The sequence below is a fragment of the Cuculus canorus genome, chromosome 22 (genome assembly GCF_017976375.1).
Source record: "Cuculus canorus isolate bCucCan1 chromosome 22, bCucCan1.pri, whole genome shotgun sequence".
Taxonomy (NCBI): domain Eukaryota; kingdom Metazoa; phylum Chordata; class Aves; order Cuculiformes; family Cuculidae; genus Cuculus; species Cuculus canorus.
In genome coordinates this window covers 6164311-6179292 of record NC_071422.1, presented here as the reverse complement: position 1 = coordinate 6179292, position 14982 = coordinate 6164311, and the positions used below count along the sequence as shown (strand labels likewise).

The 14982-nt window shown below is 52.2% G+C and overlaps 1 protein-coding gene across 1 annotated transcript in view; it reads right to left on the bottom strand.

The window, feature by feature from the left end:
- Positions 1-214: 214 nt before the first annotated feature.
- Positions 215-14982, bottom strand: part of EPHA10 (EPH receptor A10) — a 54883-nt gene continuing 40115 nt past the window's right edge. The window contains exons 10-17 of the mRNA XM_054086511.1: positions 14104-14229; positions 11487-11672; positions 10811-10872; positions 10240-10443; positions 7593-7742; positions 6673-6866; positions 6412-6576; positions 215-5548 (exon numbers count right to left, since the gene is read on the bottom strand). Of these exons, the coding sequence (XP_053942486.1) occupies positions 5434-5548; positions 6412-6576; positions 6673-6866; positions 7593-7742; positions 10240-10443; positions 10811-10872; positions 11487-11672; positions 14104-14229 (1202 nt within the window). The 3' untranslated portion in view covers positions 215-5433. The remainder of the gene's footprint in view (positions 5549-6411; positions 6577-6672; positions 6867-7592; positions 7743-10239; positions 10444-10810; positions 10873-11486; positions 11673-14103; positions 14230-14982) is intronic.

The window sequence follows — 14982 nt, the reverse complement described above, 5'->3', positions numbered from 1 at the left end:
TTGCTGAAGTGGTTCTTCTCACCAGAACACCTGAAATGAGCCACGCAGGCAAGCCAAGGCAGAATGAGCGGTTGGTTTTACTTAGGTATTTCGATACCTCATTATTGCAATCTTCAAACAGAGTTCAATAAATACAAAATTAACAAAAATGTCAATAGATCTTTATTACCATTTATTATTATTAATATTATTAAATATTCCAAACCAACTGTGATTCCCTGGAGATGTCTGACTATAGTTCAAACATGAAATGCACACAGTGTCCCTTTATGATATTATATTACATTTGTTTCAAGCTTATAAAAATATATATTGACTTCTCAAGTATGTATTTACAGTATATAACACGTGGTTAATGAATATCAAAAAGCATCTGGAGATGAACCAACTTGATTCCAGTTTTGGTTTCATGCCGGGGGCGTTGCTGGATGCCGGTGATGGTGATGCCACCCGTGTTCTGCCCACACTGAGTAGGACTGTGGCCAGAGCTTCAGTCTGGCTGAAGGACATCATTCCAACCCCAACGCTGTCTCTCCCAGCACGGTGCACTACTCAGGCTCCCAGAGGTCACAAGAAAGGTTGTGAGGTCCATGTCACTGTCCCCCCAAAACCACCCAGCCTTTGACTGCTGGAAGACACCGCCACTGCGTTGCAATTCCAGAGGACACACGATGGAAAGAGTGGAAGAGGGATGTTCGCAAAGGCTTGTAGTGATATGACGAGGGGCAATGGGGATAAACTGGAGAGGGGCAGATTTAGACTGGACATAAAGAGGAATTTCTTCACTAAGAGAGTGGTGAGACACTGGAACAGGTTGTCCAGGGAAGTTGTGGCTGCCCCATCCCTGGAGGGGTTCAAGGCCAGGTTGGATGGGCCTTGGGCAGCTGATCCAGTGGGACGTATCCTCCAGTGGGAGGTGGAACTGGATGATCTTTAAGGTCCCTTCCAACCCAAACTATTCTATGATTCCTGCTTTACAGTCACGAGGTGACGGGACACACTGAGGGATGAGGGTTGCTTCTCTGGCCATCAGTCCTGTTCACACATGAGCTCCGACACGCTCACTTGACCCGCTCCTCTAGTCCACAACTGGCCTTCAGTCTGCCTCAACATCTAACCTCTAATCCTCTCTGGACTTAGTGGCTCCAGCCAAGCTTGCAGATCACAAACCACTTGCTCTTGGTGCTTCCCCAAGTCAACGAACGCTTACGCTGCTGCAGAGAAGCTCGGCAAGTCCAACCAGCCTTGAGTCCTTACCTGTATCACTGCCACCACAGCTTCCCACATCCAAGGGAAGAGGAAGGAGCACCACACCGCCTCCAAGGCTGGACAGGCAACAAGACTGAAAGCATTTTGAGGCATTTCCCTTGCTCAAGCAGCTTCAAAACAGTGTTGCTAATTAATTCAATTATAAGACATCAAACGCTTCCCCAGAGAGAGGCGCTGAGAGGATGCAAGGTAATTTTAAAATTATAACAACAATCTATAGGTTAAGCTGCTCATTTTATTATCTTCAGTGCTGATGAGGAGCTCAATTAAATGTATTTATCATTGCAAAAAAGCTAAGCTAGAATGCGTACTTGCATTTTGTGCTTTTTCTTTTCCTTCTTGAAGGAGAGGCCAGGAAAGCAAACGTCTCCTGTTTCTGCTGAGTCCCATCCATTAATCCACACCATCCAACAGAAAAGCTTTCTGAAACCCCACATCCCAGTCCCTCACTGGACTGAGGCAGAAAAGTAATTAAACACTGAATTTCTTTTGGGAGCAGCTAGAGAGACAAAGAAATTACACCTCCAATTCTGATTGCGCTAGAGAATGCAGCGTGGGAGCTTAATTCAGCGGGGGAAACGCTGAAGAAATGATTGAAAGATGGGCTCATCTTCACTTGGAGTGAAGCAATGGGTATAAAGTGGAGAGGGGCAGATTTATACTGGACATAAGGAGGAATTTCTTCACCGTGAGAGCGGTGAAGACCTGGAACAGGTTGCCCAGGGAAGTTGTGGCTGCCCCATCCCTGGTGGTGTTCAAGGCCAGGTTGGATGGACCTTGAGCAGCCTGATCCGGTGGGACGTATCCTTTCCCATGGCAGGGGGGTTGGAACCGGATGATCTTTAAGGTCCCTTCCAACCCAAACTATTCTGTGATTATGATTCTCTCTCCAGCCAGGCAACGTTCAGAGGGACTGCAGAGCAGATCCCAGCAGCTCTCAGAGCCCCCAGAGCCAAACACTCCCCACACTCCAAACTTTGGAGACAGGGTCTGTTACAGGGATTCAAGAGGAACACATTGCTGCGTGCTCACCGCCAGGTCTGTCTCCCCGACTCCGAAATGCTCCATTACTTTGTCACCGAGCCCTGGATGTCACTAAGCCCTGGAGCTCCTTCAAAGTGGATGCACCAACCTGGAGCCAGCAGTGACCTCCCAGTACCGCTCCCTGCATCCCAGCGCTGGAGGCTGCTGGAAAGCCCAGCAGACAGAAAGTGAGGATCTGGAATCAAGTTGGTTCAACTCCTTGCTTAGAGAACTATAATATACTTCTCTATAGATAAAATGTAAACATAAAGAGCATACAAATTGCACTTGATCCTTGGGATCTGGCGTTCCTACCAAATGAAGGTTTCAGTTCACCGTTATTACTCTTCTGAGCGTGAAACAGCAGGATGGTCAGTGACCAACCAGACCAGACATGGGCCAAACTAAAAGACAGATTATTTCCATCCAAAAAAAAAAAACCCTAATCAAGGAACATTGGGGAATCTTGATCAGACTGCAGAGATGGCAGAAAGGAGAGCTGCTTTAACCCAGAGAGCGGCACTCGCCTCCTGCAGGGACAGCTCTGTTTGTGCCCGTAGACTGATGACAGCCATGGGGTGAGGGTTTTCAAGCTCTGTACAGCCTTGTCTGTGCCCTCCTCTCTGTCTTCACTACCAGGTGCTCAAAACCAGTGCAAGGGAAGGTGCCTTCTCCCTGCCAGCCTGTACCGCCAAGGCTGAGGGATGGCCGGGAGCGTGCGGTGCTCTCCTTGACACCGCTGGGGAACGCTGGCACAAGGCAGAAAACCGATAAATTAACATCAGCTGAGACCTCCTTGAGAGCACTGGCTGGGGAAGCGCAGACAGTCTGGACACTGATGCAATCAAGCTAAAACGGGTGAAAAACGTGAAAGTCTGGAGCAATCCTGGACCCAGCTTTGGCCACAAAGCCAAGCCAGAAGAGCCCAAGGGCCAGTTAAAAGGAAACCACCACGACTGAGGCGTTACTAGGCAGAAGACAAATCCCTACGGTGATGAGTTCTGTGAAGACCAGCAGGATCCAGACAGACCCCGGCACCTACTCTGCTCAGCCGGGAGAGATGATGCTCATGGCAAGGGCGCTGGAACCGGATGATCTTTAAGGTCCCTTCTAACCTAAATCATTCTATGATGCTATGCCAGGGAGGGCAGGTGCCGTTCCAGCCCCACGAGAGGCTGCCTCAGTGCCCTCCGCTCAGTCACCATTTAGAGTCTCATCCCCTCGGAGCAGGCTGACAGGAGGATCTGCCTCGAAGAGATTTCCAACCGCACTGTGAACATCTCCCACAGCATTCACTCCCTTTGTAAATCTTTGCCTTTCATCATTAATAATTCATTTGCAATACTTACAGATATAATAAAAGGCCTACAAAACTCTGTACAAGGCTGCAAAGACCCATTTAATTAACTAACTTCAAGGAAACTTGTGTTATTAAGCAGATGCTATTTATGTCTTCCGCCGGGGACCAAGCCTGCATCAGTGGGAGCTGCCAGCGCAGACGCTACTGTCTGCAACAAAATAAAGTGCTGATGTGCCCCAGATTGCACAGCAGGATTTTTTGGGGATCCCACGCATGCAACGGTCAGTTCTGCCCAAACCTTGGTGTCTGGCAGGGAGTGCAGCCCCTTCAGCTCCTTCCCACACCCAACCCGGGGTGCTGTGGGGCACGTGGGGGCTGCAGCCCCCGGGTACGGACCCGGCCGTTGACCTGCGGTGGAAAACTAATACCTTGGTACAGCACAGCAGGATATTCAAAGCTGCTTTTCCCTTCCCTGCTCCCAATCCAGCCAGAGGAGGAGAGGAAGGGCACTCATCACAGCTGAGGTGGCCCAGAATACACGGGAAGCAACCCCTCAAAGCACAGCCATGCCCCCTGTCTGACTCCAAAGCAATTTCCAGGTTTTCACCCCATTTCTTGTTAAATTGGGAGGTCCCTTTCTGCCTCTGCAGGTTGAATAAGTGCTGTTCCTAACACCTTTTCGTCTGCAAAAGCTTCTGGAGCAAGAAAAGGAAGAGCCCTTATCCACCTACTGCTCTGAGCAGAAAGGATGCTCCAGCTTAGGCGACTGCAGGGAACCCCCAGGCGGCTGCGGGCACACAGCGATGCTCTGCCTGCTTCACTCCGCAGCCTCAGGACAGCAGTCAGAGCTCATCACAGCTGCCCACAAAGCCAGGGAAGGCAAAATACAAGACACTACCCACCCAACTGCAAGGCAGAAAGCAGAGAAGAGAGGCTAAAGTAGCAACAGGTGCTCTCGTATTCGTTCTGCCCAGTGATCTGCCTGCTGCTGCTCTGGTCTCGATGTTCCTGCCCCACTTCTGTGCTCCAGAAGTAAAAGGAGGGACCAGGACCTGCCAAAAAAAACGGTGCGGCAACCTGCAGTGAAGGCTGAGAGCAAGGGCAGGGCAGCCAAAGGGTTCCACTGCTTCCCTCTCTTGGCTCCGGCTCTCTTCATCAAAGCTTTTCATTTCTTCCCCTGAAATTATCTTGTCAAGAGAGCCCTAGAAACATCCAGCACCATTCGCTCTGCACTTTAGTGGAGAATATTTGTTTCTCTTCACCACCTGCGTCGTCAAGACTCAATGAAGTAACTCTTGGAACGGAAGGGACTCGGCTGGGAAAGTGTTTCCTTCCAGCATAGCAGATGGGGAAAGTCACCTTCCAGAAGTTGGGTGCTGGGTGTGAGCTGTGCTCTGGGCTCTAAAAATAAAAGCAATAAAAGCACCTTGTGGGGTTGCTAGAAACATGTCAGCTTGGATAAATACCCATGGATTTCACCAGTAGGATGCTAGATACACAAATGCTGTCGCCTCTGGATTAAGACAGTGCACAAATGTCCATCCACCCTGTTCACCTAACGACCATATGAAATGGCATCATTACAGTTTGACTCATCTTACAAAACAGTGCTGGGGAGAGCCACGTCCACCCAGGCACGCCGCACATGTCCCAGGAATCCCTGGCTTCCCTGGCACAGGCCCTGCTCTCTTGCCACATGGAATGACTTGGTTGGCAGCCTGGCGATTCCTACATCCCACCTGAAACCAGCAGGTCTCAGAGATTTGGTCCGGTTTGGGGCTGGCTGGCTGCCTGCTCCCCAGGAGCGCCGGGTCAGTGCTCTGCACCTCCGCGGAGCTGCTTCACACCTGCACGCCTCGGCCATGCATTTGGATCACCTGAGCTCGTAGAGTCTGGATCCCACTCAGGATGGTCTTCTGATGCTCGGCCAGCGTGATCCCCAGGCTGAGGACATCTCTGCAAAACAAACCCCGTGTTAAAACCAGCCTTAAGTGTCAAGCGCCCCAACATCGACTCCTCCCTGGTCAGCCTCCTGCAGACCCACCGACGTGGGAAATTCCATCCTGTTGTCCCAGGCACAGCCATGCAGACCCCAACAGGGAATGCAGAGGGAATGCCTGCAGCACACCGGGCGTGAAACGGCTCCTGCCGCGCTGCCCGCGTAACAAGTTATCAATAAACTGCATGAGATTTTACTCCGCTTTGTGGAAAAAGGAGAGAAACAACAGGTTTAAAACAGCAATTGAGATGCACAACACACGCAGCTCAACCCACACCAGTGCACTCTACAGACACCTTTCGGAAGATCTGTCCTCTTTAGGGCAATGAATCTGGGGAAGGGTCTGGAGCACAGGGGTTATGGAGAGCGGCTGAGGGACTTGGGTTGTTTTGTCTGGAGAGGAGAAGGCTGAGGAGAGACCTCATTGCTCTCTGCAGCTCCTAGAAAGGACATCGGAGCAAGGTGGGTGCTGGTCTCTTCTCCTAAGTAACAAGCGATAAGACAAGAGGAAACAGCCTCAAGTTGAGCCGGGTTTAGACAGGATATTAGGAAAAAATTCTTTACCAAAAGAGTGGTGCAGCACCAGAAGAGGCTGCCCAGGGAAGTGGTGGAGTCTCCTTCCTTGGAGGGGTTCAAAGAGCGTGTAGACGTGGCACTCGGGGACATGGTTTAGTGGCATGGTGGGGTAGGGCTGACAGTTGGAGTGGATGAACTTAGAGATCTTTTCCAACCTACGATGCCTGACTGTAACTGCAAAGCAGAGCCTGCTCATGCTGCACCCAGCCACACCAGTTTAAAGCCAAGCAACCAGTTCACTTACTGGGCTGTCATCCTGGCCACCGACTCCAGGTAGCAGTAGCCTGCAGCGGTGAAGTTGTCTTTGTACCTGCCCATTTCTATCGCTTCCAGCCACTCGCCCACAGAGCTGAAAGACGGGAAGGCTGAGAAGGTGCGCTCGGTGAGGGGGATGGATGTGCTGTGGGACCTGTCAACAAAACAAGGAGGTGAGGAGGAAGCAAGGCAAGGTGGGAACCAGCAGGCGAAGGCAAACAAAGAGGTAGCAAAGCAAGAGGGCGGTCACCTGGTACATGTGGAGCTGGGGCACTGCGCCGGCTCCGGGCTCTGCACCATCTTGCTCAGGATGTTGTGGATGTGTGAGAACTTGGGTCTCCGGCTGCGGTCCTTCTGCCAGCAGTCAAGCATGAGCTGGTGAAGAGGCGGCTGGCAGTTCACCGGGGCAGGCAGGCGGAACCCATCCTCCACGGCCTTCATCACCTGCAGTGGCAGAGAAGGTGGAGAAGGCGAGCGATGGGGTCAGGCGCTGCGATGCAGGGACAAGCTTCCCTCTTCACACCCCGCCTGGGGAGCAGCAGCAGCTCCTCCACGCTCCACAGAGCCACCTGCACACCCAGCAGGGCCAGGGAGGGGATTCTCCCTCTGTACTCAGCACTGGTGAGACCACACCTTGAGTACTGTGTTGAGTTCTGGGCCCCTCACCACAAGAAGGGTGTTGAGGCTCTGGAGCGTGTCCAGAGAAGAGCAACGAAGCTGGTGAGGGGCTGGAGAACGTCTGACGAGGAGCGGCTGAGAGAGCTGGGGTTGTTTAGCCTGGAGAAGAGGAGGCTGAGGGGAGACCTTATTGCTCTCTACAACTGCCTGAAAGGAGGTTGTGGAGAGGAGGGAGCTGGGCTCTTCTCCCAAGTGACAGAGGACAGGACAAGAGGGAATGGCCTCAAGCTCCGTCAGGGGAGGTTCAGGTTGGATATCAGAAAAAAATTCTTCACAGAAAGAGTCATCGGGCACTGGAACAGCTGCCCAGGGAGGGGGTCGAGTCGCCTTCCCTGGAGGTGTTTAAGGAACGGGTGGTTGAAGTGCTTGGGGACATGGTTTAAGGGAGCGTTAGGAACAGTTGGACTTGATGATCCAGTCCTTTCCAACCTGGTAATTCTACGATTCTATGATCAACATCACCATCTACCCGCACAGCTGCCGGTCACTCACATCCTGGTTGGACATGTCCCAGTAGGGTCTCTCGCCATAGGACATGACTTCCCACATGACGATGCCGAAGCTCCACACGTCGCTGGCTGGACTGAAGTGCTGATACTGGATGGCTTCGGGGGCCGACCACAGCACCAGGCTCTTCCCACGCTGCATGGGTGGAAAGGGAGAAAAGACGTGCTTGCACCCAATTCCTGGGTGGCCATTCATGGTGTCCTGCCCGGCACCGTGGGGCAGACACCGAGCAAGCCGTGTGCCATGTGCAGGTTTAATACCAAGAGAAAACTTCTGCCTCAATTTGTTTTAAAATGGCCACGCAACCGTACGCTACACGGGAGAGCGAGCCCTGAAATATTAATGGGAGAGGAGAACGTCTCTGGGAAGAGCTGATGGCATTTTATACATTAATATTTAATGAAAACCGTTTCAGAGCTGCACAAACACACAATCCCTCCACCTTGCCTTGCTCTCCCGTAATTAGCAATCCCCATCTCGGCGCCTGCAGAGCCCTCTGGATGCAATAAGGGAAGCAGGTGACAGACACTGCAGCTAATTGTAATTAGCAGTGGGGAGACCTTAACCCCAAAGCCACAGCCCTGCTGCACCACGGTGGGAGAAGCCAGGGCTCCCGCCGGGCTCCCCATCCCCTTCGCTCAGCGGGATGCTCCGTACCCAGCGGCACGCCAGCGCCGGGGCAGCTCCGCTCGAGAGCTTTGCGGCACGACAGCGCTATAGCTCTGCAGGAAGCACTCGCCACGTCCAGTGAGAAGGGTCACACTGTGCCAGGGGCTCTTTGGGAGGGCGCTGCTCTCCCTGCATCCCGATATAGAATCATAGAATAGTTAGAATTGGAAAGGACCTTAAAGATCATCCAGTTCCACCCCCTGCCATGGGCAGGGACACCTCCCACTGGCTCAGGCTGCCCAAAGCCCATCCAACCTGGCCTGGAACACCTCCAGGATGGGGCAGCCACAGCTTCCCTGGGCAACCTGGGCCAGGGTCTCACCACTCTCATGGTGAAGAAATTCCTCCTTAAGTCCAGTCTAAATCTGCCCCTCTCCAGTTTATACCCATTCCCCCTCGTCCTGTCCCCACAAGCCTTTGTGAACAGCCCCTCTCCAGCTTTCCTGGAGCCCCTTCAGGTACTGGAAGGTCACTATAGGGTCTCCCCGGAGCCTTCTCTTCTCCAGGCTGAACAACCCCAACTCTCTCAGCCTGTCCTCTCTCAGCCCTTGGATCACCTTTGCAGCCTCCTCACGACCCTTTCCAACAGCTCCATCTCCTCCTTATGCTCCCTGATAACAGCTGGAAAGGTTTTCCACGAATCTTTCTGCCACCAGCCCTCTCTGGTAAATAACTGCATCTCCTGTCAGAGTGTGGGCTGAACACTGCAAAGAGCCTCTTCCCCCTGGGATGCCCGCACCCTGTACTGGGATACAGGCATCGCGTCCCTGCAGGCAGCGCACATCATCTCCTGCCCCCTCGCTGCTGCCCAGCGCTCCCCGTAAACAATAAGAGCCCATTCGATTGAGGAATCGATGCTCTTTAAAATATTAATGCCTCGTTACCGTGACGCGCTAACAGACCTGGCTGGCACAGGGCAGCCGTGGGTACCAAACGGAATACGTCTGCGGTTAAAAATGCGCTGATACACCCTCAAATGTGAAAGAAGGAGGGAAGGAGAGCGGGTCAAGCGAGGGGCTGCAGCTCTCGGGGACCCCATGGGTGCCTGCAAGCAGGGACACCCCCACCTCCACATCCAAGGGCTCCCCGGGCAGCTTTTCCAAGCGCACAGAGGCACTCGGGAGACGCACTGGCTAACAGAGCTGACAAGGCACAAGCGTGAATCAGGCAGGACTTAAATTCTTAATTGAAAACCATGAATTTCATTACAAGTGATAAAACAGACACGAGGAGCCCTGAGGCTGCCAGAGCTGCCTCCAGCCGCCTCTCTGCCAGTTTGGGCAGACGTGCGGGAGGGCTGCTGTGCAGTTCCCTGGCTGAACGCAGCCGATTTCTAGCTCAAAATGTAACTTTTAAGATGCAGAGACACCACATTCGTGCATGAGGAAGGAAATGGGAGCCTAGGAAAAATATCGATTCTGGAGCAGGATTGCTATAGGTCTTTTATTAACAACCCTTGTAGAAGGTGGCTGACTTTGCATTATTGCGTATTCAGAGCAAGATGCAAACCTCTCCAGTGATGCCAGGCCCCGGTCCAAGCCCTCCTGGCCATGGTTGGGTGTGCAGCCAGCGAGATCCAACCTCTGCAGAGGTCCTGGAGACGCTCTGCCAGTTTTTTACCTCCAGGGCATGTTGATAGGAGAGAGACTATTCATAAAAGCTTGTAATGATAGGACGAGGGGCAATGGGTATAAACTGGAGAGGGGCAGATTCAGACTGGACATAAGGAGGAATTTCTTCACCATGAGAGTGGTGAGACACTGGAACAGGTTGTCCAGAGCAGTGGTGGCTGCCCCATCCCTGGAGGTGTTCAAGGCCAGGTTGGATGGGGCTTGGAGCAACCAGATCCAGTGGGATACACCCCTGCCCATGGCAAGGAGGTTGGAACTGGATGATCTTCAAGGTCCCTCCCAACCCAAATTGTTCTATGACTCTATGATATGAATCTGGAAATAGAGCTTACCATGGTGGAGAAGATGGTCTCCATCTTATCGTCTTGTGGCCGGTTGAAACCAGTTATTTTGCAAGCCAGGCTGTTGTTCACAAGGACTTTGTGGGCAGCAAGGCTTTTATGTATGTAACCCATCTCTGCCAGGTACTTCATGCCAGAGGCAATCCCCTGCAACATGCAGACGAGCTGGGTGGCCGTGAACTGTCCCTCGTGCTTCTGTAAAAAACAGAGGAGGCTATTAGAAAAAAATTTCTTCACTGGGAGAGTGGCAAAGCATTGGAACAGCCTTCTCAGGGCACTGGTGGAGTCCTCAACCCTGGAGGGGTTCAAAAAATGTGTAGACATGGCACTTCGGGACATGGGTTAGTAGGTGCGATGGGGTTAGGTTGATGGTTGGATTGGATGACCTGCGTGATCTTTTCCAACCTTAATCATAGAACCATTAGGCTGGAAAAGACCTTTGAGATCATCAATTCCAACCATACCTGTCCACTACTAAATCATTGTATGATTTAATCGTTTTATAATTAAGGATTCTATCACCAGCCAAAGGTGAGGAATGCCCAGCTCGAGTGGCACTCACCCTGAGGAAAGAGTCCAGCACGCCGTTTCCCATGTACTCAGTCACTATCATCATGGTACTCCCTGCAAGGACAGACAAGAAGCACTGCATGAGTCTTGCCTGATGCTCGGGTGGCTCTAATACTGCAGGTGTGAGCAATCCCAGTGTTAACCTCCAGCCTGAACTGGCTGTGAGGGGAGACAAGGACTTCATCCCAATGGGCTTGAGCTTTCTTGTGGTTCCCACTGGATCCCAATATCCCACGCTCCTTTTATCAGGGCACTGAACCGCACCACAAAGGAAGGTGGCACTACTCAGTGAGAGCAAAAAACACCATCTCAGCCCAACACTCAGGACAGAAACACTTCCTTGGCTAATAACCAGGCTAGTTGAAATCAGCACACACGCTCACGTTTCTTTGGATTCACATGAATATCCATTTAACTACAGCATCCGCAGACTAGTTCAGTGCGCACACTCCCATGAGAGCCAAGAGCAGTCGGAGTCATCTGTTTTACTGACAGAACCTCACTTCAATTTGCTTTTATTAAGAGTGCGCAGTTGCGCTGCTAAGCCAGTCTGACTCCCTGGATTTATTAATCTAGCGGCAAGCATTTTATTAATCATCAGAATGCTAATAGAGAAGGAAACACCTGATTTCCAGAGAGAAACAGTATTGCAGCAGGACTCTCCTTACCGCGGGTGATGACCCCCTCCAGGCGGATGACGTTGGAGTGGTCAAACTGGCCCATGGTGCAGGCTTCAGCGAGGAAGGAACGCTGCTGCTTTTCCGAGCACCCTGCCCGCAGGGTCTGGATGGCCACCGGCAGTTCTCGCTTGCTGGGCAGCTTCAGGCAGCCCCGGCAGATTTCCCCAAATTCCCCTGCACAAGCAGAGAGAGGAATCAAACAGCATCCCCGGCGGGATGTCCCTCAGCTCCACGCCTTCCCGGAAGAACCTTTGAAACCACGTTCACCTCACTCCTCCATGCGCATTGATTCATAGAATCACCAGGTTGGAAAAGACCTCCTCGATCGAGTCCAACCGTTCCTATCTGCCACTAAACCACGTCCGTGAGCACCTCGTCTACCCGTCTTTTAAATCCCTCCAGGGATGGGGACTCCACTCCGTCCCTGGGCAGCCTCTGCCAGGGCTCAATGAACCTTGCTGTGAACATTTTTTTCCTGATACCCAGTCTGACCCTCCCCTGGCGCAGCTTGAGGCCATTCCCCCTTGTCCTGTCCCCTGTCACTGGGGAGAAGAGCCCAGCACCCTCCTCTCCACAACCTCCTTTCAGGCAGTTGTAGAGAGCAATAAGGTCTCCCCTCAGCCTCCTCTTCTCCAGGCTGAACAACCCCAGCTCTCTCAGCCGCTCCTCATAACCCTTGTTCTCCAGCCCCTCACCAGCTTCGTTGCTCTTCTCTGGACACGCTCCAGAGGATCTCACTGCTCTTGCCGGCCCATGGAAGAATGAGATAGATACCTCCTGCCTGCCTTCATGGCTTGGTCACAGCCTTCGGTGTCGTGCTGTAAGGGCAATGTTTTACTGAGGTGTTGCAATGGACTATAAGGACAGTTTTTTCTATATATATACACACACACATAAGCTGAGGAAGGGTCTGGAGCACAGGGGTATGAGGAGAGGCTGAGGGCCCTCGGGCTGTTTACCCTGGAGAAGAGGAGGCTGAGGGGAGACCTCATCGCTCTCTGCAGCTCCCAGAAAGGAGACTGTGGTGAGGTGGGTGTTGATCTCTTCTCTCAAGTAACGAGTGAGAGGATGAGAGGAAATGGCCTCAAGCTGCGCCAGGCGAAGGTTAGATTGGATATTAGGAATAATTTCTTCACTGACAGAGAGGTGAAGCCCTGGCAGAGGCTGCCCAGGGCAGTGGTGGAGTCTCCATCTCTGGAGGGGTTAAAAAACCATGTGGCTGTGGCACCTGGGGCCATGGTTTAGTGGCACGGTGGGGTTGCGCTGACAGATGGACTGGATGAGCTTAGAGGTCTCTTCCAACCTCAATGATTTTATGACTCTGTGTATACATGCCACAAAGCAAAGGGCAGCAGCCTGGGAAGTTAGCTTCCCTTTAGGGGATATTTGCTTTCCTCTGGGACCATAAAGTGTATTTCTGTATCATCACGAGCGACGTGTCTTGCTGTGTAGACATCACACCATTATCATTCCTCGTCATTAATCATAAAGGGTTGCCAATCCATAAACTCAGAGCCCTGCGTGGCTGCAGAGCCTGTTTTACCACCTTCCTCCACCTTTACCGAACACACAACCCCCATCACACAAGTTTAGCATCAGCATGTGACACTAAAAACGTGTGATAATGCAGTTGCTGCTTCTTCTTCCTACACCTCTAAGCCATTCTCCCCACGCTCGGCTCAAGTGCATGTTGTGCTTTTTCCCAGGAGGAGATGATTAACCCCCAGCCACCGATTTGCCAATATTGGCTTTTACGGCAAAAAAAAAAGCCTCGCTATGAAAAGCTGTATTGATCAGAAAGCCGAGTACTTGTTAGGTCAGCAGTGAGACGAATGCTCTCCCAAATTCCTTATATTTAATTGTCTTCCCGAGTCTTTCTCGATTTTTCAAACACCAGTTTGCTTCTGAAAGGTATTTGAGATGAGTCTTGGCTGCTCCACCCAACAGCTACAAAGATAACCTCCTCTTCTCAGTGTCCTCTTCCCTTCAGTGCTGCCCTTTTCCCCTCTTCCCTTCCTCCGCCTCTTCTTTTCCCGCAGCTGAATTTATCTTTGGGAAAAGAAGCGACAACGAATAATCGCGTTTCCCACGTTCCGGCGCACGTTAGTGATTAAGGCTTTAGGGCCCAGTGAGGGGAATTTAATTCGCTTTTAAGTTTTAGGCAGGGAGGTTGCTGAGAATCAATAAATCATTAGGTTCACGTATTTATAAATAGTTTTCACGCTGCTGTCAAAAACTGCCCAGATGCAGATAATCGCTGATGCTTTCTGGTTTGTGCATCACTCGGGCGGCTGTGCTTAGTGCCTCAGGAAAAGAGAAGGGAAAGCGAAATCAAGCTCCTGAATAAAATACTTCCCAGCCCAGCTCGCGTCTCCCCGCTGCCGGCATGGATCCCTCAAGACAAGAGCAAATATCCACAGCGCTGACGGTGCCGAAGGACAATGAGTTGTCCCTTGGGAGATGCCAGCAAGGCAGGAGCAGCCCGTGGGTGCTGGTTCGCACCCACAGCACCGCGGGTCAAGCAGGACCACGAGCTCGACACCAGCACAGCCACCACCCCACGGCACAGCCACTGCCGCAGAGAGGCCGGCGAGGAGGAACTTGCCTGTCCCGATGATCCTCTCGATTTTAATACTAGCGTTATCCAGCTCTTTGGCAAAGAGGTGCACAGCCTGCATGGGGTCTTCGCAAGTGTCAGGGTCAATGTAGGTCCTCCTGGTTGGAATTTTAACTGCAGGAAAGGTAGAAAGCGGGCATGAGTGTGCACAGCTTGTCCAGAGAAGTCGTGGCTGCCCCATCCCTGGAGATTTTCAAGGCCAGGTTGGATGGGGCTTGGTGCAACCTGATCCAGTGGGAGGTGTCCCTGCCTATGTCAGGAGGTTGGAACTGGATGGGCTTTGAGGTCCCTTCCAACTCAAACCATTCTGTGATTCAACTCAAATTGTCTCCATTCTCAAGACCTCTAGGAGAAAGAATTCTAATAATGACCAACAGCCACGTTCCAGGTCCCCTCACTTGGCAGGACCGGCAGCAAAACACCTCCCATAGGTGCCCACCTGCAAAGCAGGAGACCCTGGCAGGAGCACACCCAGCGAGCCAGGAGGAACCAGGCTGACGCACTAACAGGAGCTCTTGCAAAGCTCCAGAGGGGAAACAGCCACTCCAATTCACATTTCCTGAACAAAACCAGCCAAAACAATGGCTCTGCTGCTCACCGGGCCCCTGCTAGAGCACTGTCACATCTTCTCCTCTCCCTGCACAAGGCAAGGACAACAAAGGAAGTTTTGCATGAGCTACTTGGCCCATCCAGGACAAGTGCAGGGGGCAAACGGCAGAGCCCTGTTGCTCTGGGGAAGGCGCCCCACCACACAAGGCTTCCACCTCAGCTCCGTTCTCCTTCCCAAGACCAGGCAGTTGCTGCGGTCCCTTTGCCCTGCACGGAAAACCTTCGGGAAGCCCTCAAGGGCAACTCGGCAGCGCAAGA